At 46.8% G+C, this 22,970-nt stretch overlaps 1 protein-coding gene across 1 annotated transcript in view; it reads right to left on the bottom strand.

Moving 5' to 3' along the window:
• chid1 (chitinase domain containing 1) overlaps positions 1 to 22,970 on the bottom strand; it is a 116,109-nt gene that overhangs the window by 7,621 nt on the left and 85,518 nt on the right. The window contains 4 exon segments of the mRNA XM_078549597.1: positions 5,522 to 5,629; positions 5,631 to 5,726; positions 6,561 to 6,603; positions 7,276 to 7,356. Coding sequence (XP_078405723.1) covers positions 5,522 to 5,629; positions 5,631 to 5,726; positions 6,561 to 6,603; positions 7,276 to 7,356 — 328 coding nt within the window.

Here is a 22,970-nt window from a genome sequence, read left to right as displayed (position 1 = left end):
TCATGGGGTTCCAGCATTCATTGCCCATACCTAATTGCCCTCATTCAGAGGGCATTTAAGACTTACATGTAGGCCATGCCAGGTAAGGACGGCAGATTTCCTTACCTAAAGGACATTGGTGAACCAGATGGGTTTTTTTGACAATCAATGATAGTTTTGTAGCCATCATTAGACTCTTAATTCCAGATTTTTACTTAATTCAAATCCCACCATCTGCTGTGGTGGGATTCAAACCCAGGTCCCCATAGCATTACCCTGGGTCTCTGGATCACTTGTCCAGTGACAATACCACTATGCCACAACCTCCCCATAACTGGAGGAGAGCTAATTGCAGTGAATGAAGAGTAATCAGGCCAGGGTGGACTACAACTAAAAACTGGTAGCCAAAACAGTGATTAGAATCATAGAATCGTTACGGCACAGAAGGAGGCCATTCAGCCCATCATGTCTGTGCTGGCTCTGCTCAGGAGCCATTCCACTGTCACTCCCCAGCCCTCTCTCCACATCTCTGCACTTTCCTCCTTTTCAGGCATTTAGGAAATTTAGCAGATGTAGAAAAAATTATGGCACAGAATGAGGCCGCTCTGCCCATCCTATCTGTGCCAGCTGAAGAACAATCCACCTGGCCTCATCCCATTCCCCAGCACGTTTTCCAACAATTCAACAATGGTAGGTCTTTGGAAGAAGCAATAATGCAGATATAAACACATTCCCACTAGAGGAAGAAAAGGCATCCAAAGCTAGAGCTCCTTTAGATACAGGTTTAGAAATTTGTTTGCCCTGAACTTTCATAATTTTCCATCTGCATGTGCTGGTTCAACATAGAAAAAGGCAATGGCATAATAGTAATGTCACTGGGCTAGTAACCCAGAGCTAATTCTCTAGGACGTGGGTTCAAATCACAACATTGAATTCAAATTCAGTTAATGAATCTGGAATATAAAGCTAGCCTCAGTAATGGTGACCATCAAAGTATCATCGATTGTTGTAAAAACCCATCTGGTTCATTAATGTCCTTTAAGGAAGGAAATCTGCTGCCCTTACCTGGTCTGGCCTACATGTGATTCCAGACCCACAATAATGTGGTTGACCCTTAAATGCCTCTGAAATGGCCTAGCAAATCATTCAGTTCTACCAAACCACTACAAGGTCTAAAAGGAATTGAACTGGGTGTACCACCCAGCATTGACCTAGGCATCGGAAACGACAATAGCAAACCCAGACCTGTCGACCTTGCAGAGTCTTCCTTGCTAATTTGTAAGTAGGTGGTAACTTGTGCCAAAATTGGGAACGCTGTCTCACAGACTAGTCAAGCAACTCCTTTACATTGGGGAGACTAAACACAGACTGAGTGACGGCTTTGTGGAACACCTTCACTTAGTCCGCATGACCCCCAGCTTTCTGGTTGCATGTCATTTCAGTTAGGCATTTTGTTCACATTTCTGTCCTCGGCTTGCTGCAATGTTTCAGTGAAGCCCAAAGCAAACTGGAGGAACAGCACCTTATCTTCCGATTAGGCCCTTTACAGCCTTCCGGACTCAATATTAAAGTTCAGAAACTTCAGATCATGAACTCTGTCCTCCATTTTGATTTTCTTTTCCCCCACAAGGGCCAGTCTGTAACTTGTTCTTATGTTTTGCTTTCAGAGAGCGCCGACCCTTGCTCTGCTACTAACACATTCTGCTATCTGACCTTTACGCCACTATTAACACCTGCCTTAGTCTTTAGCACTATCATTACCACTCCTTTAGTCATGTGTCCAAGACATCTTTGTCAAATCTCTCATGAGCTGCCACCTATCCCTGCCCTTTTATTTTGCTTCACCCCCTCTTCAACAGTATAAAATCCATTACATTTCTGCTTTTATTCTAGTTAAGCAACAGTCTGACAGAGTCACACTCACAGAATCATACCTTACAGACAATGTCCCAGGCATCACCATCCCTGGGTATGTCTTGTGTCACCCGTAGGACAGACACACCAGAGGTGGCAGCACAGTGATATATGGTCGGGAGTTCCCTGGGAGTCCTCAACATTAACTTTGGGTTCCATGAAATCTCATGGCATCAGGTCAAAATTGGGTAAGGAAACCTCCTGCTGATTACCACCTTCCACGTACCCCCTCAGCTGATGAATCAGTACTCCTCCATTTGAACACCAATTGGAAGAAGCACTGAGGGTGACAAGGGCTCAGATTGTACTCTGGGCTGGGGACTTCAACATCCATCACCAAGAGTGGCTCAGGAGCACCACGACTGACCGAACTGGCTGAATTCTAAAGGACATAGCTGCTAGACTAGGACTGCAGCAGGTTGTGAGAGAACCAGCAAGTGGGAAAAATCTGTTTGACCTTGTCCTCATCAATCTACCTGTCGCAGTTGCATATGTTCACGACAGTATTGGTAGGAGTGAGCCCCACACAGTCCTTGTGGAGTCGAAGTCCTGCCTTCACATTGAGGATACCCTCCATCGTGTTGTGTGGCACTACCATCATGCTAAATGGGATAGATTTTGAACAGATCTAGTAACTCAAAACTATGCATCCATGACGTGCTTTGTGCCATCAGCAGCAGGATTGTATTCAACCACAATCTGTAACTTCATGTCCCCTACTCTATCATTACCACCAAGCCAGGGGATCAACCCTGGTTCAATGAAGAGTGCAGAGGTGTCAACCTGGTGAAGCTACAGCACAGGACTACTTGCGTGCCAAACAGCATAAGCAGCAAGTGATAGACAGAGCTAAGCCATCAAACACAAATGGATCAGATCTAAGCTCTGCAGTCCTGCCACATCCAGCCATGAATAACGGTGGACAATTAAACAACTCGCTGGAGGAGGAGGCTCCACAAATATCCCCATCCTCAATGATGGAGGAGCCCAGCACATCAGTGCAAAAGAGAAGGCTGAAGCATTTGATTCAACCAGAAGTCTCGAGCGGATGATCCATCTCAGCCTCCTCCGGAGGTTCCCAGCATCACAGATGCCTGGACAATATTCCGGCAATAATCCTGAAGACTTGTGCTCCAGAACTTGCCACGCCCCTAGTCAAGCTGTTCCAGTACAGCTACAACACTGGCATTTACCTGGCAATGTGAAAAACTGCCCAGGTATGGCCTGTGCACAAAAAGCATGACAAATCCAACCCGGCCAATTATCGCTCCATCAGTCTACTCTCGATCATCAGTAAAGCGATGGAAGGGGTTCATCAACAGTGCTATCAAGCGGCATTTACTCAGCAATAACCTGCTCACTGACATGCAGTTTGGGTTCCACCAGGGCCACTCAGCTCCTGGCCTTATTACAGCTCTGATCCAAACATGGACTAAAGAGCTGAACTCCCAAGGTGAGGTGAGAGTGACTGCCCTTGACATCAAGACCGCATTTCACCAAGTGTGGCATCAAGGAGCCATTGCAAAACTGGAATCAATGGGAATCAGGGGGAAAACTCTCCGCTGGTTTGAGTCATGCCTAGCACAAAGGAAGATGGTTGTGGTTGTTGGAGGTCAATCATCTCAGTACCGAAACGTCACTGCAGGAGTTCCTCAGGGTAGTGTCCTCGGCCCAACCATCTTCAGCTGCTTCATCAATGACCTTCCTTCCATCATAAGGTCAGAAGTAAGGGTGTTCGCTGATGATTGCACAATGTTCAGCACCATTCGTGACTCCTCAGATACTGAAGTGGTCCATGTCTAAATGCAGCAAGACCTGGACAATATTCAGGCTTGGGTTGATAAGTGGCAAGTAACATTTGTGCCACACAAGTACCAGGCAATGACCATCTCCAACAAGAGAGAATCCAACCATCACCCCTTGACATTCAATGACACCATAATCATTGAATCCCCCACTATCAAGATCCATTAACCAAAAACTGAACTCGACTAGCTTATAAATACTGTGGCTACAAGAGCAGGTCAGTGGCTAGGAATTCTCTAGCGAGTAACTCATCGCCTGTCTCCCTAAAGCCTGTCCAGCATCTACAAGGCACAAGTCAGGAGTGTGATGGAATACTCTCCACTTGCCTGGATGAGTGCAGCTCCAACAACTCTCAAGAAGCTTGACACTGTCCAGGACAAAGCAGCCCGCTTGATTGGCACCCAATCCACAAACATTCACTCCCTCTACCACCGACACACAGTAGCAGCAGTGTGTACCATCTACAAGATACACTGCAGGAACTCACCAAGGCTCCATAGACGGCAGCTTCCAAACCTAGGACCTCTCTACCACCTAGAAGTTCAAGGTCAGTGGGTGCATGGCAACATCACCACCTGGAAGTTCCCCTCCAAGTCACTCACCATCCTGACTTGGAAATATATTGCCGGTCCTTCACTGTCGCTGGGTCAAAATCCTGGAACTCCCTTCCAAACAGCACTGTGGGTGTACCTACACCACATGGACTGCAGTGGTTCAAGAAGGAAGCTCACCACCACCTTCTCAAGGGCAGTTAGGGATGGGCAATAAATGTTGGCATTGCCAGCAACGCCATGAAAGATTAAAAATGATAAGCAATGGCAAACATTTAAAGAAATAATTGATTATTCACAAAATATATAAATTCCATTAAGGAATAATAACCCCACAAGGTGATTTAACTGTGGCTAACAAGAGAAATTAAGAACAATACTAGATTAAATGAAATAGTTTAGATGCATTAGGGGTGCCAGAGGACTGGAGAGCTGCAGAGGTACACCAAGGTCCAAAAACAGAGAGAGAGATAAACACTGCATTATCACACTAAATGCCAGTGGTGGCAAACTTTCACAGGCAAAACTCAGGGAAAAATTAATTGGCATTTGACAAAGTAAACAAAAGTCAACATGGATTTATTCAAGTTAAATTGTGTTGATTAACTTGTTAAAGTTGTTTGATGAATTACCAGAAAGAGTTGATGGTAGTGTGGTTCACATTGTGTATATGCACTTTCAAAAGATCACATACAGATTTGCTAGCTAAAGTGAAGAGTCAGCAGCTGTATGGATCTCAAAGTGACTAAGGGACAGAAATCAGAGAGTTGTGGTGAGGGCTGGACTGGAGGAAGTATATAGTGCTGTTCCCCAGGGATTGGTAATGGGACCACTACTCATATGAATGATCTGGACTGGGGTATACAGTTAATAATTTCAATGTTTTTAAATGGCATGAAAGGCATAAGCAATGAGGAGGATTGTTACAGACTTCAGGAGGATATGGAAAGGTGAAATGGGCAGACACGTGGGAGGTGAAGTGTGAAGTGATAGATTATCGTATGAAGGCTTACATTTATATAGCAACTTTCATGACCACAGGACACCTCAAAGTGCAATGAAGCAGTTTGAAGTGTAGTCAATATGTAGAACACATGGTAACCAATTTGTGCACACCAAGCTCCCACAAACAGAACGTGATAACGATCAGATAATCTGTTTTTGAGATGTTGATTGAGGGGTTGGTCAGGGCACCAGAAATAACTCCCCTATTCTTCTTTGAAATAGTGCCATGGAATCTTTCATATCTACCTGAGAGAGCAGGTATTTACCTGGTTTAACGTCTCATCTGAAAGACAGCATCTCCAACAGAGCAGCACTCCCTCAGAAGTGATACTTGAACCCACAAACTTCTGTTTCAGATGAGAATGATACCAACTGAGCCATGGCTGACACTAAGGCAATATAAGCTAAATAGTACAATTTTAAGGGACGTCCAGATACAGAGACAACCTTAAATTTTTGTAGTTGAGAAGGCTGTTAAAGAAGCAAAGAGAATCCTTAGCTCTATAAATGTTTACCTAGCATACAAAAGCAAAACTTTATAAAATACTGTTCGATTCCAGTTGGAGTAGTGTGGCTAATTCTGAGCACCACACTTTAAGAACGGTGTCTCAGCCTCAGAGTTGGCATGCTGGAAATGTACTAAGGTGATACCAGGGATGAGGGACTTCAGTGACATGAGGATATTGGAGAAGCTGGGATTGTTCCCCTTCAAGCAGAGAGGGTTAAGGAGAGATTTGATAGAGGTGTTCAAAATCATGAATGTCTCTGAGAGAGTAAATAAGGAGAGTGTGCTTTCAGTGGCAGAAGGTTCAGTAACCAGAGAACGAAGATTTAGGGTGATTGATGAAGGAGCCAGAGGAGACATGAGGAAACCATTTTAGATGTGGCAAGCTGTTGTAAATGCGGATTGCACTGGTTGCTCGAATCAGACTCCGAATCCAAAGGGAATTGGATAAACATTTGCAGGAAAGAACATTTCAAGGCTGTGGACAAACAGCAGGGTAGCTGTTTCAAAGAGCCGATAAAGGCAGGAAGGGCTGAAAGGCCTCTTTTTGTGCTGTGTCAGTCTATGATTCCATAGTGTGCTGCATCTTGTGAGGGTTACAGGGGAGTGTCCATTATCAAAGGGACTGAGGAGTAGAGGTGACATTGAAATTTTCCAGTTCAGATTTAGCCCAACCAGGAGTGAGGGGATGTTATGGAGTCTGACCAACATTACCGATAGACTGCACAGGCACAGAGGGCTCATATAAGAGTTTGAAACTTATTGCAGGAATTCCTAATGAGATTCATTAACTTTCTTACCTTTAATGTTGGGTAAAACACAACATGTTTCCCACCCTGGTGCCTGAAAAAAAAACATTCTCCTGTTCAGAGTGAATGTTTGACAATGATTCGCAATCCCCCATTAACCCTTCCATCAGCCACACCCCCATCAACCACTCACCCATTACCCCCTCACCCATTAATCCCTCCATAAGCGACCCACCCATCAGCCCCTCCATCAACCACTCATCTATTAAACCTTCCATAAGCCACTCATCCATTAACCTCTCTGTAAAGCAATCACCCATTAACTCCTCTGTAAATCATTCACCCATTAACCCCTCCATAAGCTTCTCAGCCCCCATTAACCCCTCTATACCCGCTCATTCCCCATTAACCCCTCTATTCCCTCTCATCATGCATTAATCCCTCATCCCCCATTAACTGCTCTATACTTGACTCACTCATTAACCGCTCTATACCCGCTGATCACCCACTAACCTCTGTACCCTCTCATCATTTACTTATCCCTTCTATACCCTCTCTTTACCCATTAACCCCGCTAATTGCTTAGTAGTTTTTGAACTTTGATGTTTCAGCTTAGTAGTGTTGAGGATAGGCACCACGGGGAGAACTGGTGAGGTCTAGCACAGAGGGTAGAGGGGGCAAGTAGAGAAGAACACAGGAGCAAGTGATGTCAAGGAGCTTTAACGATTGATATGCTATTTAAGAGAATTTAAAAAAAAATGCTTACCTTTTATAATCAAAGTAATGTTCAGCAATTTTCTCATCCCAAAGGAGCTTTACTTTGTGATCTTTCAGAATCTCGATATATCTAAACAAGTAAAACCATCATTGATCAGCTAATTCTGAGCTCTGAGATGAAGCCTGCTAATAATTAGCATGTTAGCTCTCAGTCTGTAGTCCTACTCCCTCCAAGCTTAAGCTCCACTTAGTGCTATAATGTGCCTTACTGAACTTGCACCTGCGCAGAAATAGTGAGTCTGTTATCATCGTTATGGGTATTAGATGAGGTTATTCGTAATCTGGAATTTCAGATAATCCTGGAGGTAAGGCTGTTAGCAAACTTTACAAATATTGAACATTATACTAACTACATTATTCCGTACTAAGTACAGGCTTAGCACGAGGCTCTACATAGAACTCTCAGCATACTCTGTTGTCATGTGAAGAAGCCCATAGTCTTCCTCCCATCAGAAGTTCTGATGATGGCCAAACCATTCTGAAGTAGTGTGGAACAGTAGCTCAATAGTGCTAAATTGGTATCCAAAATCAAATGAAAGTATCTTTCTAAAAATAATCTAATAAATGTCATCCTGTGATTTTTTAGAAGGGTTAGAAGGCCTCTTTTGGCTTTTCCATTTGCCTGTGGGTACCTGGGTAAACTAGTTGTATGGTCAAATCCACAGAATCTGTAAACTTCTTGAATACTAGATGATCTCAGTTGTTTCTCCTCTAACTTTTGTGTTAGGAGCTTTTTGATGCAGCATAGCGATTTAAAATGGCCTCTCTTCTTGCAGGAATGGCACTCTGTTTTGGCAGGGTGCTCTTCACGCCACTGCAGCTTTTTCCAGCCACAATGAAAACACTGAATAATGGTAGCTGCCGTGTCTTTTTCACTCTTTCCCGGTTTTGAATTAGGTGCGCTGCTACTTCTATGTCCTGCAAACTGCACTACGTCAGCCGCTTTGCTCCATGAGATTTCTTTCTCGCCTCAAATATAAATCTGATTTTGTTTCTCATTTCTGCCTGCCTTGTTAACTGCACAGCCTTCAATAGGGTCAAATCTTCCCTAGATTGTAGAAAATCTGATAAAGTTTCCTCTAAGACACCGACAATGCAATCTCAAATTAATTCGTCTTCCAGGGCTCCATCTTCACAATTCTCAGCTAGCCAATATAAATTGTTAATGAAGGAATCTACGCTCTCTCCTGGTCTTTGGGTATGTCTATTGAACTTTGTCCTCTTGAAAATGTGTTCCTTCAAAGGCTAAAATAAGTATCAAATACTTTGATAACCTCTTCATACGTCGCCGTGACTTTGTTTATGCCCTGTCTGACCATTATTGCATCTGCTCTATTGCCTATAGTATAGAGTAAGATACTGGCCTGCTCATTGCTAGTCCTGAAGCGGTTCTGTGTCTGGTAAACCTGCAATTCCAGATCTGCCACATCTCGGCTTGATCCGGGCCTTCCACATGGTGGAAGCACTCTGGTAAAGGCAGGATTTTCTCCATGGTTTCCCTTCACTGTCATCCTTTTTGAAGTTACATTGGTAACTTTCCCGCACTGTCCTTGCCTAGAAATCGCTTCTCTTGCTGCTTCTTCCAGTCACTTGTTGCTTGTTTTGTCATGTTCTCCATTGTCATCATCTGTTATAATCATTGTGGGTCTTAGAGGGGGCTGTTCATGATTTGGGCTCTCAGATAATACTGGAGGCAAGACTGTTGGTAAAATTTATCTTTTATTGAGCATTATATATATATTATTGGCTTAGCACGAGGCTCTTCATAGAACTCTCTCTCTCCATGCTCTGTTGTCATGGATTTTACATCACTGATGCTGTAGACTATATATTTACATATTTAACATTAACCCTCTATACCAGAGTTCTTTTAAGGCTTGCAATTCAATTTAACCCTTAAACTTACGGAAGGCTACATGGTCATGTATGTCCTCCTGCTGACGTATGAAGGACATAGATAACTTTGGATGCAATTGTAGGAACTACAATGCAGGAGTGCATTCAGCCCGTCGTGTCTGCACCAGCTCCTTGAAAGAGCAGTCGTGCCTAGTCCTACATCTCTGCTTTTTGCCCATAAATAGAATCAGAGAAATAGTTGTCTAAAAAAATCTAAACAGGTCACGACTGGGGCAGACAGTGCTGCCATGTCACCGGGCCAACACATATCAAACCTCAGATTTAACTATTCCTCAGTGCATCACTCCCTCATTGTTCTCCTGCCTCTGCCAGGTTCACCCCCACTCCCAAACTACAAGCAATGCTACTCCTTGACTTTTTCTTCACATGAAGAGGGTACGGTGTGTGAGGTGGCTGCAGAACGGTGTGATACCCCATTCAATTCTTGTATAAGCTCACTGTCTGTAGTCAGGTTGCTCAGCACTGGGAGACCTGGCACCACTTGGTGGTTCAGACTTTCATGATCTGTCCAGCATACAGTGTCAATGAAGCGCCATGAGGTGACAAGCTGGGGGCTGGTAAAACCACAGTGGAGTCAATGGGAACAGAGCTATCTGCTGAATGTGACGAGTGTCGAGTACTCAAACTTTCCCAGATACAACACATGAATACACGGACATTCACTGCTCAAGGAGCCACACTTATCTTACTCACAACCACATGAACCATGAGATACCGACACCCCATCAAACTAAAAATTAATAAAGCAAGGGTGAAATGTAAGCAGAGGAAGAGAGTTTCTCTTTTAGAAGGCTACAGATCATGCTGTCACAGATACCTCCCAGCAACTGTAAACTATTCATTTTGGGCATGATGCATTTGATTCGTCTGTTCACGGATTCTCCAGCAAGCATTAACCAGTGACCCTCCACCCTCCAGACAATGTAGCTTGATGTTCAGCTCGAATGTGCTGCACCCCACCCCCAAAATATCAGAGAACCACGGCACTCAAATCACCGGTCAGGAATCAACAGCTACAGGAGAGGCAGGAAGGAATTCATGGCAAGGGTGGAGATACTCACTTTCATTGTGTTTGAACACAATTTCATATTGAACAGACTACGTTGTAACAGGGTATCATTACAGATAGCCTGTACATGACAAAAGTGAACATTAACGTCAAATATAAGGAAAAATGAAAACAATGAAGCAGGGCTGTACAAGCAGACTCATTGGTCCAGATCTTTCTGTCATGTAGTATGCAGGGCCTATTGTCTGGACAAGCAGCCTGGGATCCCAGTTTGGCACATTGCCAGTAAAGTCACACTCCTTTTGGACTTTGCAAGCTGAGGACACACTCCTTCAGGTTTGGGTTCAGCTCAATGCCAGGTATGTTATTTTTAATATATCAAAATAATTAGGACACTTCTTAAAATGCATATCATTTAAAACACATTTAACACTGTTATAACGGTTTTAAAGCCTGCTGGGCTCTGACCCTCAGACATTGATGCCACCCAGCTCCACTCCCACACACCTCCCCCCACACCAGCCCCTCTCCACTCCCCTGACATGTCTCTCCCGCACCCTTGGCTCCCCTTCATCCTTCCATCAAGTGCTGTTTCCAACATAGGTGGGACTGGCAAGCCAGGGGTGGATGGAGGAGCTGGTAGTGAGGTAAGTGGTAAGGAGTGCTGCAAGCTTAATGCTCAAACACAGACTTGGGCAGAATCAAGAAATCCAATACCTCTAAATCAACCTGAGAAAATGAACAAATTCATTGTAGCATTATCAACGGTTAATTGACAATAAGAAGTTTGAATAATAAAGTATGATCAATTTCTACTCTGACCAGCAGAAAAATTATTAGCTATCAAATAGCGAATATTAGGAGTCAAAAAGTTCCAAAGATATACTTTCAACACAAAATTTAATACTTATTGCACAGTACTGTACAGGAGGCAGGTCTCACAGTGTAATAATTACTGCAGAATGCTATACAGGAGGCAGGGTCTCACAGTGTAATAATTACTGCAGAGTGCTATACAGGAGGCAGGGTCTCACAGTGTAATAATTACTGCAGAGTGCTATACAGGAGGCAGGGTCTCACAGTGTAATAATTACTGCAGAGTGCTATACAGGAGGCAGGGTCTCACAGTGTAATAATTACTGCAGAGTGCTATACAGGAGGCAGGGTCTCACAGTGTAATAATTACTGCAGAGTGCTATACAGGAGGCAGGGTCTCACAGTGTAATAATTACTGCAGAGTGCTATACAGGAGGCAGGGTCTCACAGTGTAATAATTACTGCAGAGTGCTATACAGGAGGCAGGGTCTCACAGTGTAATAATTACTGCAGAGTGCTATACAGGAGGCAGGGTCTCACAGTGTAATAATTACTGCAGAGTGCTATACAGGAGGCAGGGTCTCACAGTGTAATAATTACTGCAGAATGCTATACAGGAGGCAGGGTCTCACAGTGTAATAATTACTGCAGAATGCTATACAGGAGGCAGGGTCTCACAGTGTAATAATTACTGCAGAATGCTATACAGGAGGCAGGGTCTCACAGTGTAATAATTACTGCAGAGTGCTATACAGGAGGCAGGGTCTCACAGTGTAATAATTACTGCAGAGTGCTATACAGGAGGCAGGGTCTCACAGTGTAATAATTACTGCAGAGTGCTATACAGGAGGCAGGGTCTCACAGTGTAATAATTACTGCAGAGTGCTATACAGGAGGCAGGGTCTCACAGTGTAATAATTACTGCAGAGTGCTATACAGGAGGCAGGGTCTCACAGTGTAATAATTACTGCAGAGTGCTATACAGGAGGCAGGGTCTCACAGTGTAATAATTACTGCAGAGTGCTATACAGGAGGCAGGGTCTCACAGTGTAATAATTACTGCAGAGTGCTATACAGGAGGCAGGGTCTCACAGTGTAATAATTACTGCAGAGTGCTATACAGGAGGCAGGGTCTCACAGTGTAATAATTACTGCAGAATGCTATACAGGAGGCAGGGTCTCACAGTGTAATAATTACTGCAGAATGCTATACAGGAGGCAGGGTCTCACAGCGTAATAATTACTGCAGAATGCTATACAGGAGGCAGGGTCTCACAGCGTAATAATTACTGCAGAGTGCTATACAGGAGGCAGGGTCTCACAGTGTAATAATTACTGCAGAGTGCTATACAGGAGGCAGGGTCTCACAGTGTAATAATTACTGCAGAGTGCTATACAGGAGGCAGGGTCTCACAGTGTAATAATTACTGCAGAGTGCTATACAGGAGGCAGGGTCTCACAGTGTAATAATTACTGCAGAGTGCTATACAGGAGGCAGGGTCTCACAGTGTAATAATTACTGCAGAGTGCTATACAGGAGGCAGGGTCTCACAGTGTAATAATTACTGCAGAGTGCTATACAGGAGGCAGGGTCTCACAGTGTAATAATTACTGCAGAGTGCTATACAGGAGGCAGGGTCTCACAGTGTAATAATTACTGCAGAGTGCTATACAGGAGGCAGGGTCTCACAGCGTAATAATTACTGCAGAGTGCTATACAGGAGGCAAGAACCAAAGACGTAGTGGTAAGGTTAGGAAAGTTATGGAGATCTAGGAGCACAACAGTGGCACGTGTGTTTATAACATGTATATAATGTATACAAATGTAATAGAATCGCACCCATTTCACATCTCGTGTCTGCCTCATTTTTATGCGGAGCTGTGTTGCAGTCAATCAGGTGTGATGTGATGCCACAGTCCCTCCCCCAACTTAGTGACATGTCTCTATCGTGGGCCTCTCACCAAAGTAGTGTGCTTCCATATTACCGCAGTGTGTGCCCCTTTAGCACATCATCCTTGACATCAGTGATGTCTCAAACTTAATGTTAAGTGTACTTGTGGAATGAACCTCGTTCACATGCTTTGCAGGGTCATCTCATGTTTATTCTTGGCTGTGTAAGATTGAGATCAAGGTGTTCTCCTAACTCATCTGCATTCGTGAAAAGTGAATGTGCCGTGTACAAGGAGAGATGTATTTGTGCCCTGTCTCTCGGCAGTGTTTTCATGCTATGAGCCCACACTCAGGGCTCAAGTGCACTGCTGTCAGCCAACCACATTTTCGACTTTCCGTTGTACACCTGATAAGCTGAACAATAAGTGGGGGCACCTTGCCAACTCAAGGTGACGAAGCTCGGCCCCTCTCAGCCACATTATTCTCCCGGTGCTTGAACGTCCGACCTTGTGTCTCTCTCACCCTGTAGTTGTGTATCTTGCGGGGACAAGGCTCCCATCACAATCTAGGGATGCAGTGCTTTGTGTTCCCTCACCTGAGCACTCGCCGAGGTCACTGATGCTAATTTCAAATGGTCATTTCTGGCAGGCGGCATCTGGAAGTGAACATGGTTGCTTGAGACAATGTGTAGGGGAGCAATGGAGTAGGAGCGAGGATGTACTGAAGCTGAAGTGTGTTATTTATTCACAATGACATGTGTATTTTGGACTTGGCAAGGGCCAGGGCTGGTCATGAGGTCACAAGAGGAGGCATTTTAATGCCTGGCAGGCAAGTGTTTGACGTCTTCATGCTCAGTTGGTCTGCATCCATTTCAAGCTGAGGATAAATGCAGCCTAGGATCCCTAGCGGAGAGTGCCGGATGTCAGTGTGATTTGGAAGAATGCACCAGAGATAACTGAGTCATCTATAAATGAATTCCTAGCGGAACATCATTGGCTGCCTTGTCCCAAGTGTGAATTATCTGATTCACCATTGATGCTACACAGAGTCTGTAATTCCATTGCTTTAGGTGGGTCTATTTGAGGAGCCTTGTTACATTGAAGGTATGCAGCTATAAGACCACTGAGGATTGACGGACAGCTCCTGGCTTTTGCAGGCTGCCATTGCAACTGGGATGCTGGAGAGATGCTTAACATAGAAACATAGAAAATAGGAGTAGGCCATTCGGCCCTTCGAGCCTGCTCCGCCATTCATTATGATCATGGCTGATCATCCAACTCAAGAGCCTGCTCCCACTTTCTCCCCATATCCTTTAATCCCTTTCGCTCCAAGAGCTATATCTAACTCCTTCTTGAAAACATACAATGTTTTGGCCTCAACTACTTTTTGTGGTAGTGAATTCCACAGGCTCACCACTCTCTGGGTGAAGAAATTTCTCCTCATCTCAGTCCTAAATGGTTTACCTTGTATTCTCAGCATGTGACCCCTGGTTCTGGACTCCCCCACCATCAGGAACATCCTTCTTGCATCCACCCTGTCTAGTCCTGTTAGAATTTTATAGGGTTCTATGAGATCCCCTCTCATGAGCCTGGGCTTCATTTATCTTGAAGATGCTGCATCTTCTGACATCCGATGCCAGGTTGCCTTCCTCCAGTTAGCACCCCAGCGAGGCCACATGCTGCTGAGGGTTCACCATCGTTCAAAGTCTCAGGAAAATGTGAGCCTGATGTGTTACTATTCACTCTCGTGCATGGGTGAAATGAAAGGAATTGCAATGCTGGTGCTCATGCTGGCCCATGCTGGTGGGCTGTCATCTAAGAGGTTGCACACTGCAACTCATCATGTTCCTGGTGGAACCTGATGGCTATCAGGTGCTTAGGTGCATGCCCGCCTCGCCTGGCCCTTGCTATGGCCTCTTCCTCTGCAGCTTCGTCTTCCTCGAATTCATCACCCTCATCCCCTTTGAGGTCTTCCTCATCGGAGGGGACTTGCAGCTTCTCCATCTCATCATCGAGCAAGTCCTCCTCCCCTTTGCAGCATCAGGCTGTGCACTGTGCAGCAAGCCCCGATGATCCGGAAGATTGTCTGGGGAGTGTACTGGAGTGCTCTACCAGATCTGCCCAGGCATTGGAATTGCATCTTTAGGATCCCTATGGTGTGCTCCTCCAATGTTCAGCTAACGCCCTGAGCCTCATTGTACCTTCTCTCTGCAGGAGATTGAGGCTGCTGCATGAGCATAATCGGCCATGTCCTTTGCGGGTAACCTTTATCACTGAGGAGCCAGCCCTGGATCTTGTGTGGTCCCTCGAAGAGGTCCGGGATCTGTGATATACACAAAATGTATGAATCTTGGACACTTCCTGGGTACCTGGCACAAACCGGCAGGATCAGTTTTTTGTGGTCGCAGACCAGCTGTACATTGAGTGGGTGGGAGCCTTTCTGGTTTATGTATTGCAGTGCCTGTAGCCAGGAGGTTTTTATAGGCACAAGAGTTAAGTCAATGGCACCGTGCACCTGTGGGAATCCAGCAATCTCAGCAAAGCCCAGTGCTCTGTCATCGTGGCTTGCTTGATCTCTGTCAATGTTGATGTAATTGTGAGCCTTGGCAAATAGGGCGCCTGTGAACTCATGTATGTATTTGTGCATGGATGTTTGAGAGATCCCACAGTGATCCCAAGTGGAGCCCTGGAAGAAGTCACCAGCGTAGATGTTGAGTGTAGCCATTACTTTCACAGCCACCGGCAATAGATGCCCTCCCAGTCCCTGAGGTGCCAATTCCTGGGGAATTTGGCAAATGTGAGTCACCAGAACCCTGGATATGTGTAGCAGTCAGCGACACTGGCTCTTGCTCATCTGCAGATAAGACATGCAAGTTCTGTAGACCCTGGATTTTGCGAGCTGCCTACACACGACGCCTTTGTGAGCCTCATCCCCTCCAGGCCCTACGGGCTCTTGGTCTTGAGGGTCTTGCTCCTCCTGTTGGCGATCCAGGTACCTCCATCGCAATCTTCACCTTCTTCTCTCTGTAAGCGATAAGGCTGACAGTGATAAATCCAGCCTCCAGATTCCTGATGGTCTCCTCTCTACGTTATCAATGAGAAAGAGACAAGTGTGAGCATTCGTCTCCAAGGGTCCTCTTTGTGTCAATGGCTCATCAGTGAATGTGGGTTCAAGGGCTTTGTCCCCGTGTCGAGAGTACTCCACTCTGAAATGACCAATGCAGCATGTGTATCAAGGTTCCCCCCCAGCCCACCACCACCCCCAAAACATTACAGACTGCTATGACATTGCTTTGGCCAGCCACTTGGATGTGCTGCTTTCAACCCAGGGACCGGGAGCCTCATTCACTGCACTCTCAATACTACACCCTTGGGTAACTGTTCATTCCGGAAATGAGATTATTTGAGGGGGGCCTGATGTTTCTCTTCAGTGAACCGTCCAGCACCAACTTTCTAAACAGGCTTCTGGAGCTTGTCCATTTGCCCAATTGCTATGGAGTTCGTAATTACTCTGGGGAGTTTCCACACTGCGAACAAGGGGTTAAAACAAGGAGATCAATTAGTGCCACTTTGTGGGATTAGTCTCAAATGAATGGGCATTATTGCTTCACTTCCCTGATTCCCTGCATTGTCAGTGAAAGGTTCCTAGCATGTCTCAGCTATGCCTCTCCCCCCATTTGGAAATGCACAGTCCAGTTGTGTGCCAATGTAATCAGCCCACCACCTCCTCCCCACCCAGTACATGCATCAGCCCTCCATTCCACCCGCAGAGCCCACAGCAGAGCTTCTCCTCGTTTAAATTTGTACTGCACCATCACTGCAGGTTGGAAGGTGATGGTGCAGAACTCTCGCTGCCACACCAGCTCGGACCATCCCTGTGTGAGTATGGAAACCCCTCCCATTGTCCCCGAGGAGCTTCATGTTCAGGTTTCCCTCCCTCATAGTTGGCCCCCTGTATTCCCTGATCCTGTCGTGCTTCTGTTGCATGTCCGTTTGTTAGCCCCTGAACATTTTGAATTGGATGTGCCTATGGCCCATGTGGACCTCACCCATCTCCATCTTGAGGTCAACATAAACCTCGTGCCTGCTCCACCCCTGCACACTCCCCCCCAGTCATGTGCCTGATTGCAACCTTCCCCACTCGTAACCTCCCATACAGGACTACCCCTGCAGCCCTTTCTCCTGTCTGAGGCCACTTGCCCCACTTCCCCAGTACAGGCCCCGCCCTGCAGCCCCTCCCCATGCCTTAGGCCAGTTTCCCCCCTTCCACAGCGCAGCCCTAACCCTGCAGCCCCTTCCTATGCCTCAGGCCAGTTACCCCCCTCCCCAGTGCAGCCCTAACCCAGCACTCATTAAAAGCCACACCCGCCTTACCGCTGGTCTGAAATGTGGTGCTGCCTGCAAAGCCTGGAGCCGATTCCTGTGCAAGGCAAGGTAGGCGAACTAACCTTGAAGTGTTGAGTAGAGTGTAGGTCACTTATATCCTGTCGTAAAACATGTCGTTCAAATTGTACACCGATGTGGCCTTATGATCCAGCGTGGGGGGTGGGGGGGTGATTCTGGCAAACAGGGCTTATAGTGAGACGGAAATGTATTAAAATGATGTTGCTGATGTGCAGCGGCGGGAAAAGCAGCCCATCATTGACGGGTGGAGCAGACGATCGCAAGTTGGTTTCATGACTATGACAAACTGATTTTTGGCCTTTTAGTGATATTTTCCACTCCTGCGGACGGGCGTGGAAAATCTCGGCCTATGTCTTTGTTAGGGTGATCAGATCTAAACAATTTCTCTCCATCTGTACCACAAGTCCATCTTTGTTCTTGTGGCTTCTTCTCACATTCAGATAAAGAGCCTTTAATTTTTGAAACTACTATTGTTTGCATGGGCTTTATTTGCTGATTCTCTGTCCCTTCCTGTTCCACTCTGCTCATCTTTCTCCAAATCGCTACACCCTTCTATTGTCTCTACTTTTCACTTTAGATTTCTAAATCACTCTTCATCAGAACTTTACCCTCACCACCCACCCTACTTTAGTTTAAATCCTTGTCCTCAGGCCTACTTAGACCATTAGCCAGGACATTGATCCCAATCTGGTTTAAGTGGAGCCCATCCCAATGCAATAGCTCCCTCTACCCCCACTACTACTGCCAGTGCTCAATGAATCAAAACCCCTTCTGTCCATACCACTCTAAACCATGCGTTTAATTCACTAATCTACCTAATCCTATGCCAATTGGATTATGGCTCTGGTAACAATCCAAAGATTATTACCTTTGAGGTTCCACATTTTAATTTGGGCCCTAACTCCTCAACTTCTCTCAGCAGAATATCATTCCTAGTTCTATCTATATTGCTGGTTCCTATATGGACCATGATAACTAGATCCACCTCCTAGCTGTGAGGTATCCTTCACCCTGGCACTGGGCAGGCAACACAACCTTTGGAGCCCCTGGTTGGGGCTATAGAGAACAGTATCTATTCCCTTGACTACACAGTCTCCTATCGCTACCACATTCCTTTTCACTCCCTCCAACTTCATGCAGGCGCCATGGTCCTCCTCCTCCTCACCCACCCTGCAGCCCTCCTCCTCCTCACCCACCCTGCAGCCCTCCTCCTCCTCACCCACCCTGCAGCCCTCCTCCTCCTCACCCACCCTGCAGCCCTCCTCCTCCTCACCCACCCTGCAGCCCTCCTCCTCCTCACCCACCCTGCAGCCCTCCTCCTCCTCACCCACCCTGCAGCCCTCCTCCTCCTCACCCACCCTGCAGCCCTCCTCCTCCTCACCCACCCTGCAGCCCTCCTCCTCCTCACCCACCCTGCAGCTCCTCCTCCTCCTCACCCACCCTGCAGCCCTCCTCCTCCTCCTCACCCACCCTGCAGCCCTCCTCCTCCTCCTCACCCACCCTGCAGCCCTCCTCCTCCTCCTCACCCACCCTGCAGCCCTCCTCCTCCTCCTCACCCACCCTGCAGCCCTCCTCCTCCTCCTCACCCACCCTGCAGCCCTCCTCCTCCTCCTCACCCACCCTGCAGCCCTCCTCCTCCTCCTCACCCACCCTGCAGCCCTCCTCCTCCTCCTCACCCACCCTGCAGCCCTCCTCCTCCTCACCCACCCTGCAGCCCTCCTCCTCCTCACCCACCCTGCAGCCCTCCTCCTCCTCACCCACCCTGCAGCCCTCCTCCTCCTCACCCACCCTGCAGCCCTCCTCCTCCTCACCCACCCTGCAGCCCTCCTCCTCCTCACCCACCCTGCAGCCCTCCTCCTCCTCACCCACCCTGCAGCCCTCCTCCTCCTCACCCACCCTGCAGCCCTCCTCCTCCTCACCCACCCTGCAGCCCTCCTCCTCCTCACCCACCCTGCAGCCCTCCTCCTCCTCACCCACCCTGCAGCCCTCCTCCTCCTCACCCACCCTGCAGCCCTCCTCCTCCTCACCCACCCTGCAGCCCTCCTCCTCCTCACCCACCCTGCAGCCCTCCTCCTCCTCACCCACCCTGCAGCCCTCCTCCTCCTCACCCACCCTGCAGCCCTCCTCCTCCTCACCCACCCTGCAGCCCTCCTCCTCCTCACCCACCCTGCAGCCCTCCTCCTCCTCACCCACCCTGCAGCCCTCCTCCTCCTCACCCACCCTGCAGCTCTCCTCCTCACCCACCCTGCAGCCCTCCTCCTCCTACCTGTTGGACAAAGTTAGGGGCTGAGGATCCTCCATCATCAACTACCGAATTCCCACTTGCACCTAGTTCCCGACATTGCGCTCAGTTCCCGGATCTCACTGTTCCCAGATCCCTCTGTACTGCCCCAGGAAGATGTGCCAAAATCCACATTGGCGCTCACTAAAACCAATGTAGAAAGGTTAAGGAGAGCAGCTGCTTCCATGATCTGTAGCCCTTGATTAAGCCACAGGTTGTAAGGTACCTTTGTCCAAGGGAGAACTGGTCAACAATCTGTAGCTGGAATGAAAGCTAAGGAAAATTGTACTGCTCTCTCGCTAAGCTTCAAAAAAAGTGTTAGTCCTTGGCAAATTGCGCCATGCTCTGCATTAACATGAGCTCTTTGAGGTAAATGGAGCAGCAACCATTCCTTGTTCGAGTGAAAAAGGCTGAAAGAGACTGTGGCCAAAGCAACCAAAACATGCCCAGTCAGTCAGAGCCCAAACCAGCCCAACGTGGAGAAAGGGCTGAATAAAAACCAGTTTCTTCCACGGAAAGATCCAGCTTTTCAACTGAACAATGCTTCATTTATTCTGACAGGAGCAATTTTCCTCACTTTTGGAGCTCTCAGTATCCATTAGGGTTGAAACTCGTCAATTGGAGAGTCTCTGCAATCTGTCAGGGATTCCACATGTTGTGACCCAGTTATCTGGAGCTGACAGACATCTTATTAATTTACCAATGAGTCACAGACACTGCACACTCTCATTAGCAGGAAACTCTTTTCGAGTTACCAACAGTCACAGATTGCAACTTCTTTCGAGTACAATCACAGTTCTTGGTTTTCCGGGAGTGGGACATGAACCCACAACCCTCTGATTCAAAGGCGAGGGTGCTATGAACTGAGCCACAGCTGACACCAGAACAGTTATTTGCTCAGCACTAAATTTGTAGCCAATAGAACTCAATATGATTAAGTAACTTCATTACCAACAAAATACAACAGTCAAGGACTTAAAGTAATAATTACTGCAGAGTACTATAGAGGAGGCAAGAACCAAAGTAAGGTTAGGAAAGTTACGGAGATCTAGGAGCACAACAGTGGCACGTGTGTTTAGAACATATATATATATATATATATATATATATATATATATATAATGTATACAAATGTAATAGAATTGCACCCATTTCACATCTCCTCTTGTGTCTGCCTCATTTTTATGTGGAGCTGTGCTGTTGTCAATCAGGTGTGATGCCACAGTCCGTCCTCCACTTTCTCATGATGTAATAATTAATGCAGGGTACTGTCCAGCAGGCAGGGTCTCACGGTGTCATAATTACTGCAGAGTACTGTATCTCCATCATAAAGTCAGAAGTGGTAATGGTTACTGATGATTGCATAATGCTCTGTACCATTTCCGACTCCTCAGATAATGAAGCAGTCTGTGCCTGCATGCAGCAGGAACTGGACAGCACTAGGTTTGCCCTGTTTCATGTCCAATAACATTCTTGCTACACAAGTGTCAGGCAATTTCCAACTTTGCCAAGAAACAGCAAATTCAATTCCTCAGACATTCAATATAATCACCATTCTGAGGTTCCGCAAGTCTGCCATTGTCAATGTCCTGGGTGTTACCATTGATCAGGAACTGAACTGGAGCAGACACAAATCTCGTGGTGACTACAGCAGATATGAGGCTGGGAACTCTGCAGCAAGTAACTCACCTCCCAAGTCCCCAAAGCCTGTCCACCATCTACGAGGTAGAAGTCAGGAGGATGACAGAATACACTCTACTTGAACATAATAAGCACTCAATTCTGCAGATGCTGTAAATCTGAAATAAATACAGAAAATGCTGGAAATATTCAGGTCAGGCAGCATCTGCGGAGAGAGAAACAGAGTCAACGTTTCATAACTCTATCTCCACAGGTGCTGCCTGGACTGCTCAGCATTTCCAGCATTTTGTTATTATTTCATACTCTCCACTTGCCTGCACGAATGCAGCCCAATAACACAAAAAAAAACACTGGCTCATCTAGGACAAATCAGCCTGTTTGATTGGCACCCCATCCACTGACTTAAACTTCACTCCCTCCAGCATCCATGTAGTGACAGCAGTGCGTACCATCAACAAGATGTATTGCAGCAACTCACCAAGGCTCTTAGATAGCACCTTCCAAACCAGTGACCTCCACCACCTAGCAAGACAAAGACAGTGGGTATATGGGAACAGCACCACCTTCAAGTTCCCTCCAAGCTACACACCAGGCCTGACTTGGAACCATATCGCCACATGGACTGTAGCAGTTCAAGGCAGCTCACCACCACCTTCTCAAGGGCAATTAGGCCCATCCAGTGACACTCATATCCCAGGGAATGATTTAAAAAAAGATTGCTGGGACAGGAATTGGCCTGACTGCATTTGTCAGGTTTGTTGTAGAAAGGATACCTGGGCAATTATCCACATTGTTAGGCAGATGCCAGTGTTGTAGCTGTACTGGAACAGCTTGTACGTGGTTGGGTGTGGGGGCAGCAGGAAGGCATACAAACATCCGAAATAGGAGCAAGGGTAGGCCACTCAGCCCCTCAAGCCTGCTCCACCATGCAATAAGATCATGGCTGATCTGAATGTAACCTCAACCCCACATTCCTGCCTACCCCCGATAACCTTTCACCCCTTTCTGGAACATAAGTCTTCAGTATTATAGCCTGGATGTTGTCAGGACCCATAGCATTTCATGTATCCATTACTTTCAGCTGTTTAATGATGTCACCAGGAACATAAACCGTTTCTCTCTCCACAGATGCTGCCAGACCTGGTGACCAGCATTGTGTGCTTTTTTCAGATTTCCAGAATCTCACAGTGCAGAAGAGGCCCTACGGCTCCGACGAGTCTGCACCGACACATGAGAAACACCTGACCTACCTACCTAATCCCATTTACCAGCACTTGGCCCATAGCTTTGAATGTTATGACGTGCCAAGTGCTCATCCAGATACTTTTTACAGGATGTGAGGCAACCCGCCTCCACCACCCTCCCAGGCAGCGCATTCCAGACCGTTACCACCCTCAGGGTAAAAAAGTTTTTCCTCACATCCCCCCTGAACCTCCTGCCCCTCACCTTGAACTTGTGTCCCCTCGTGACTGACCCTTCAACTAAGGGGAACAGCTGCTCCCTATCCACCCTGTCCATGCCCCTCAATCTTGTACACCTCGATCAGGTCGCCCCTCAGTCTTCTCTGCTCCAATGAAAACAACCCAAGTCTATCCAACCTCTCTTCCTAACTTAAATGTTTCATCCCAGGCAACATCCTGGTGAATCTCCTCTACACACCCTCCAGTGCAATCACATCCTTCCTATAATGTGGCGACCAGAACTACACACAGTACTCTAGCTGTGG

Source organism: Cetorhinus maximus, chromosome 9 (assembly GCF_964194155.1).
Source record: "Cetorhinus maximus chromosome 9, sCetMax3.hap1.1, whole genome shotgun sequence".
Taxonomy (NCBI): domain Eukaryota; kingdom Metazoa; phylum Chordata; class Chondrichthyes; order Lamniformes; family Cetorhinidae; genus Cetorhinus; species Cetorhinus maximus.
The sequence above is the reverse complement of the archived record's forward strand: the minus strand, read 5'-3'. Positions and strand labels throughout refer to the sequence as shown.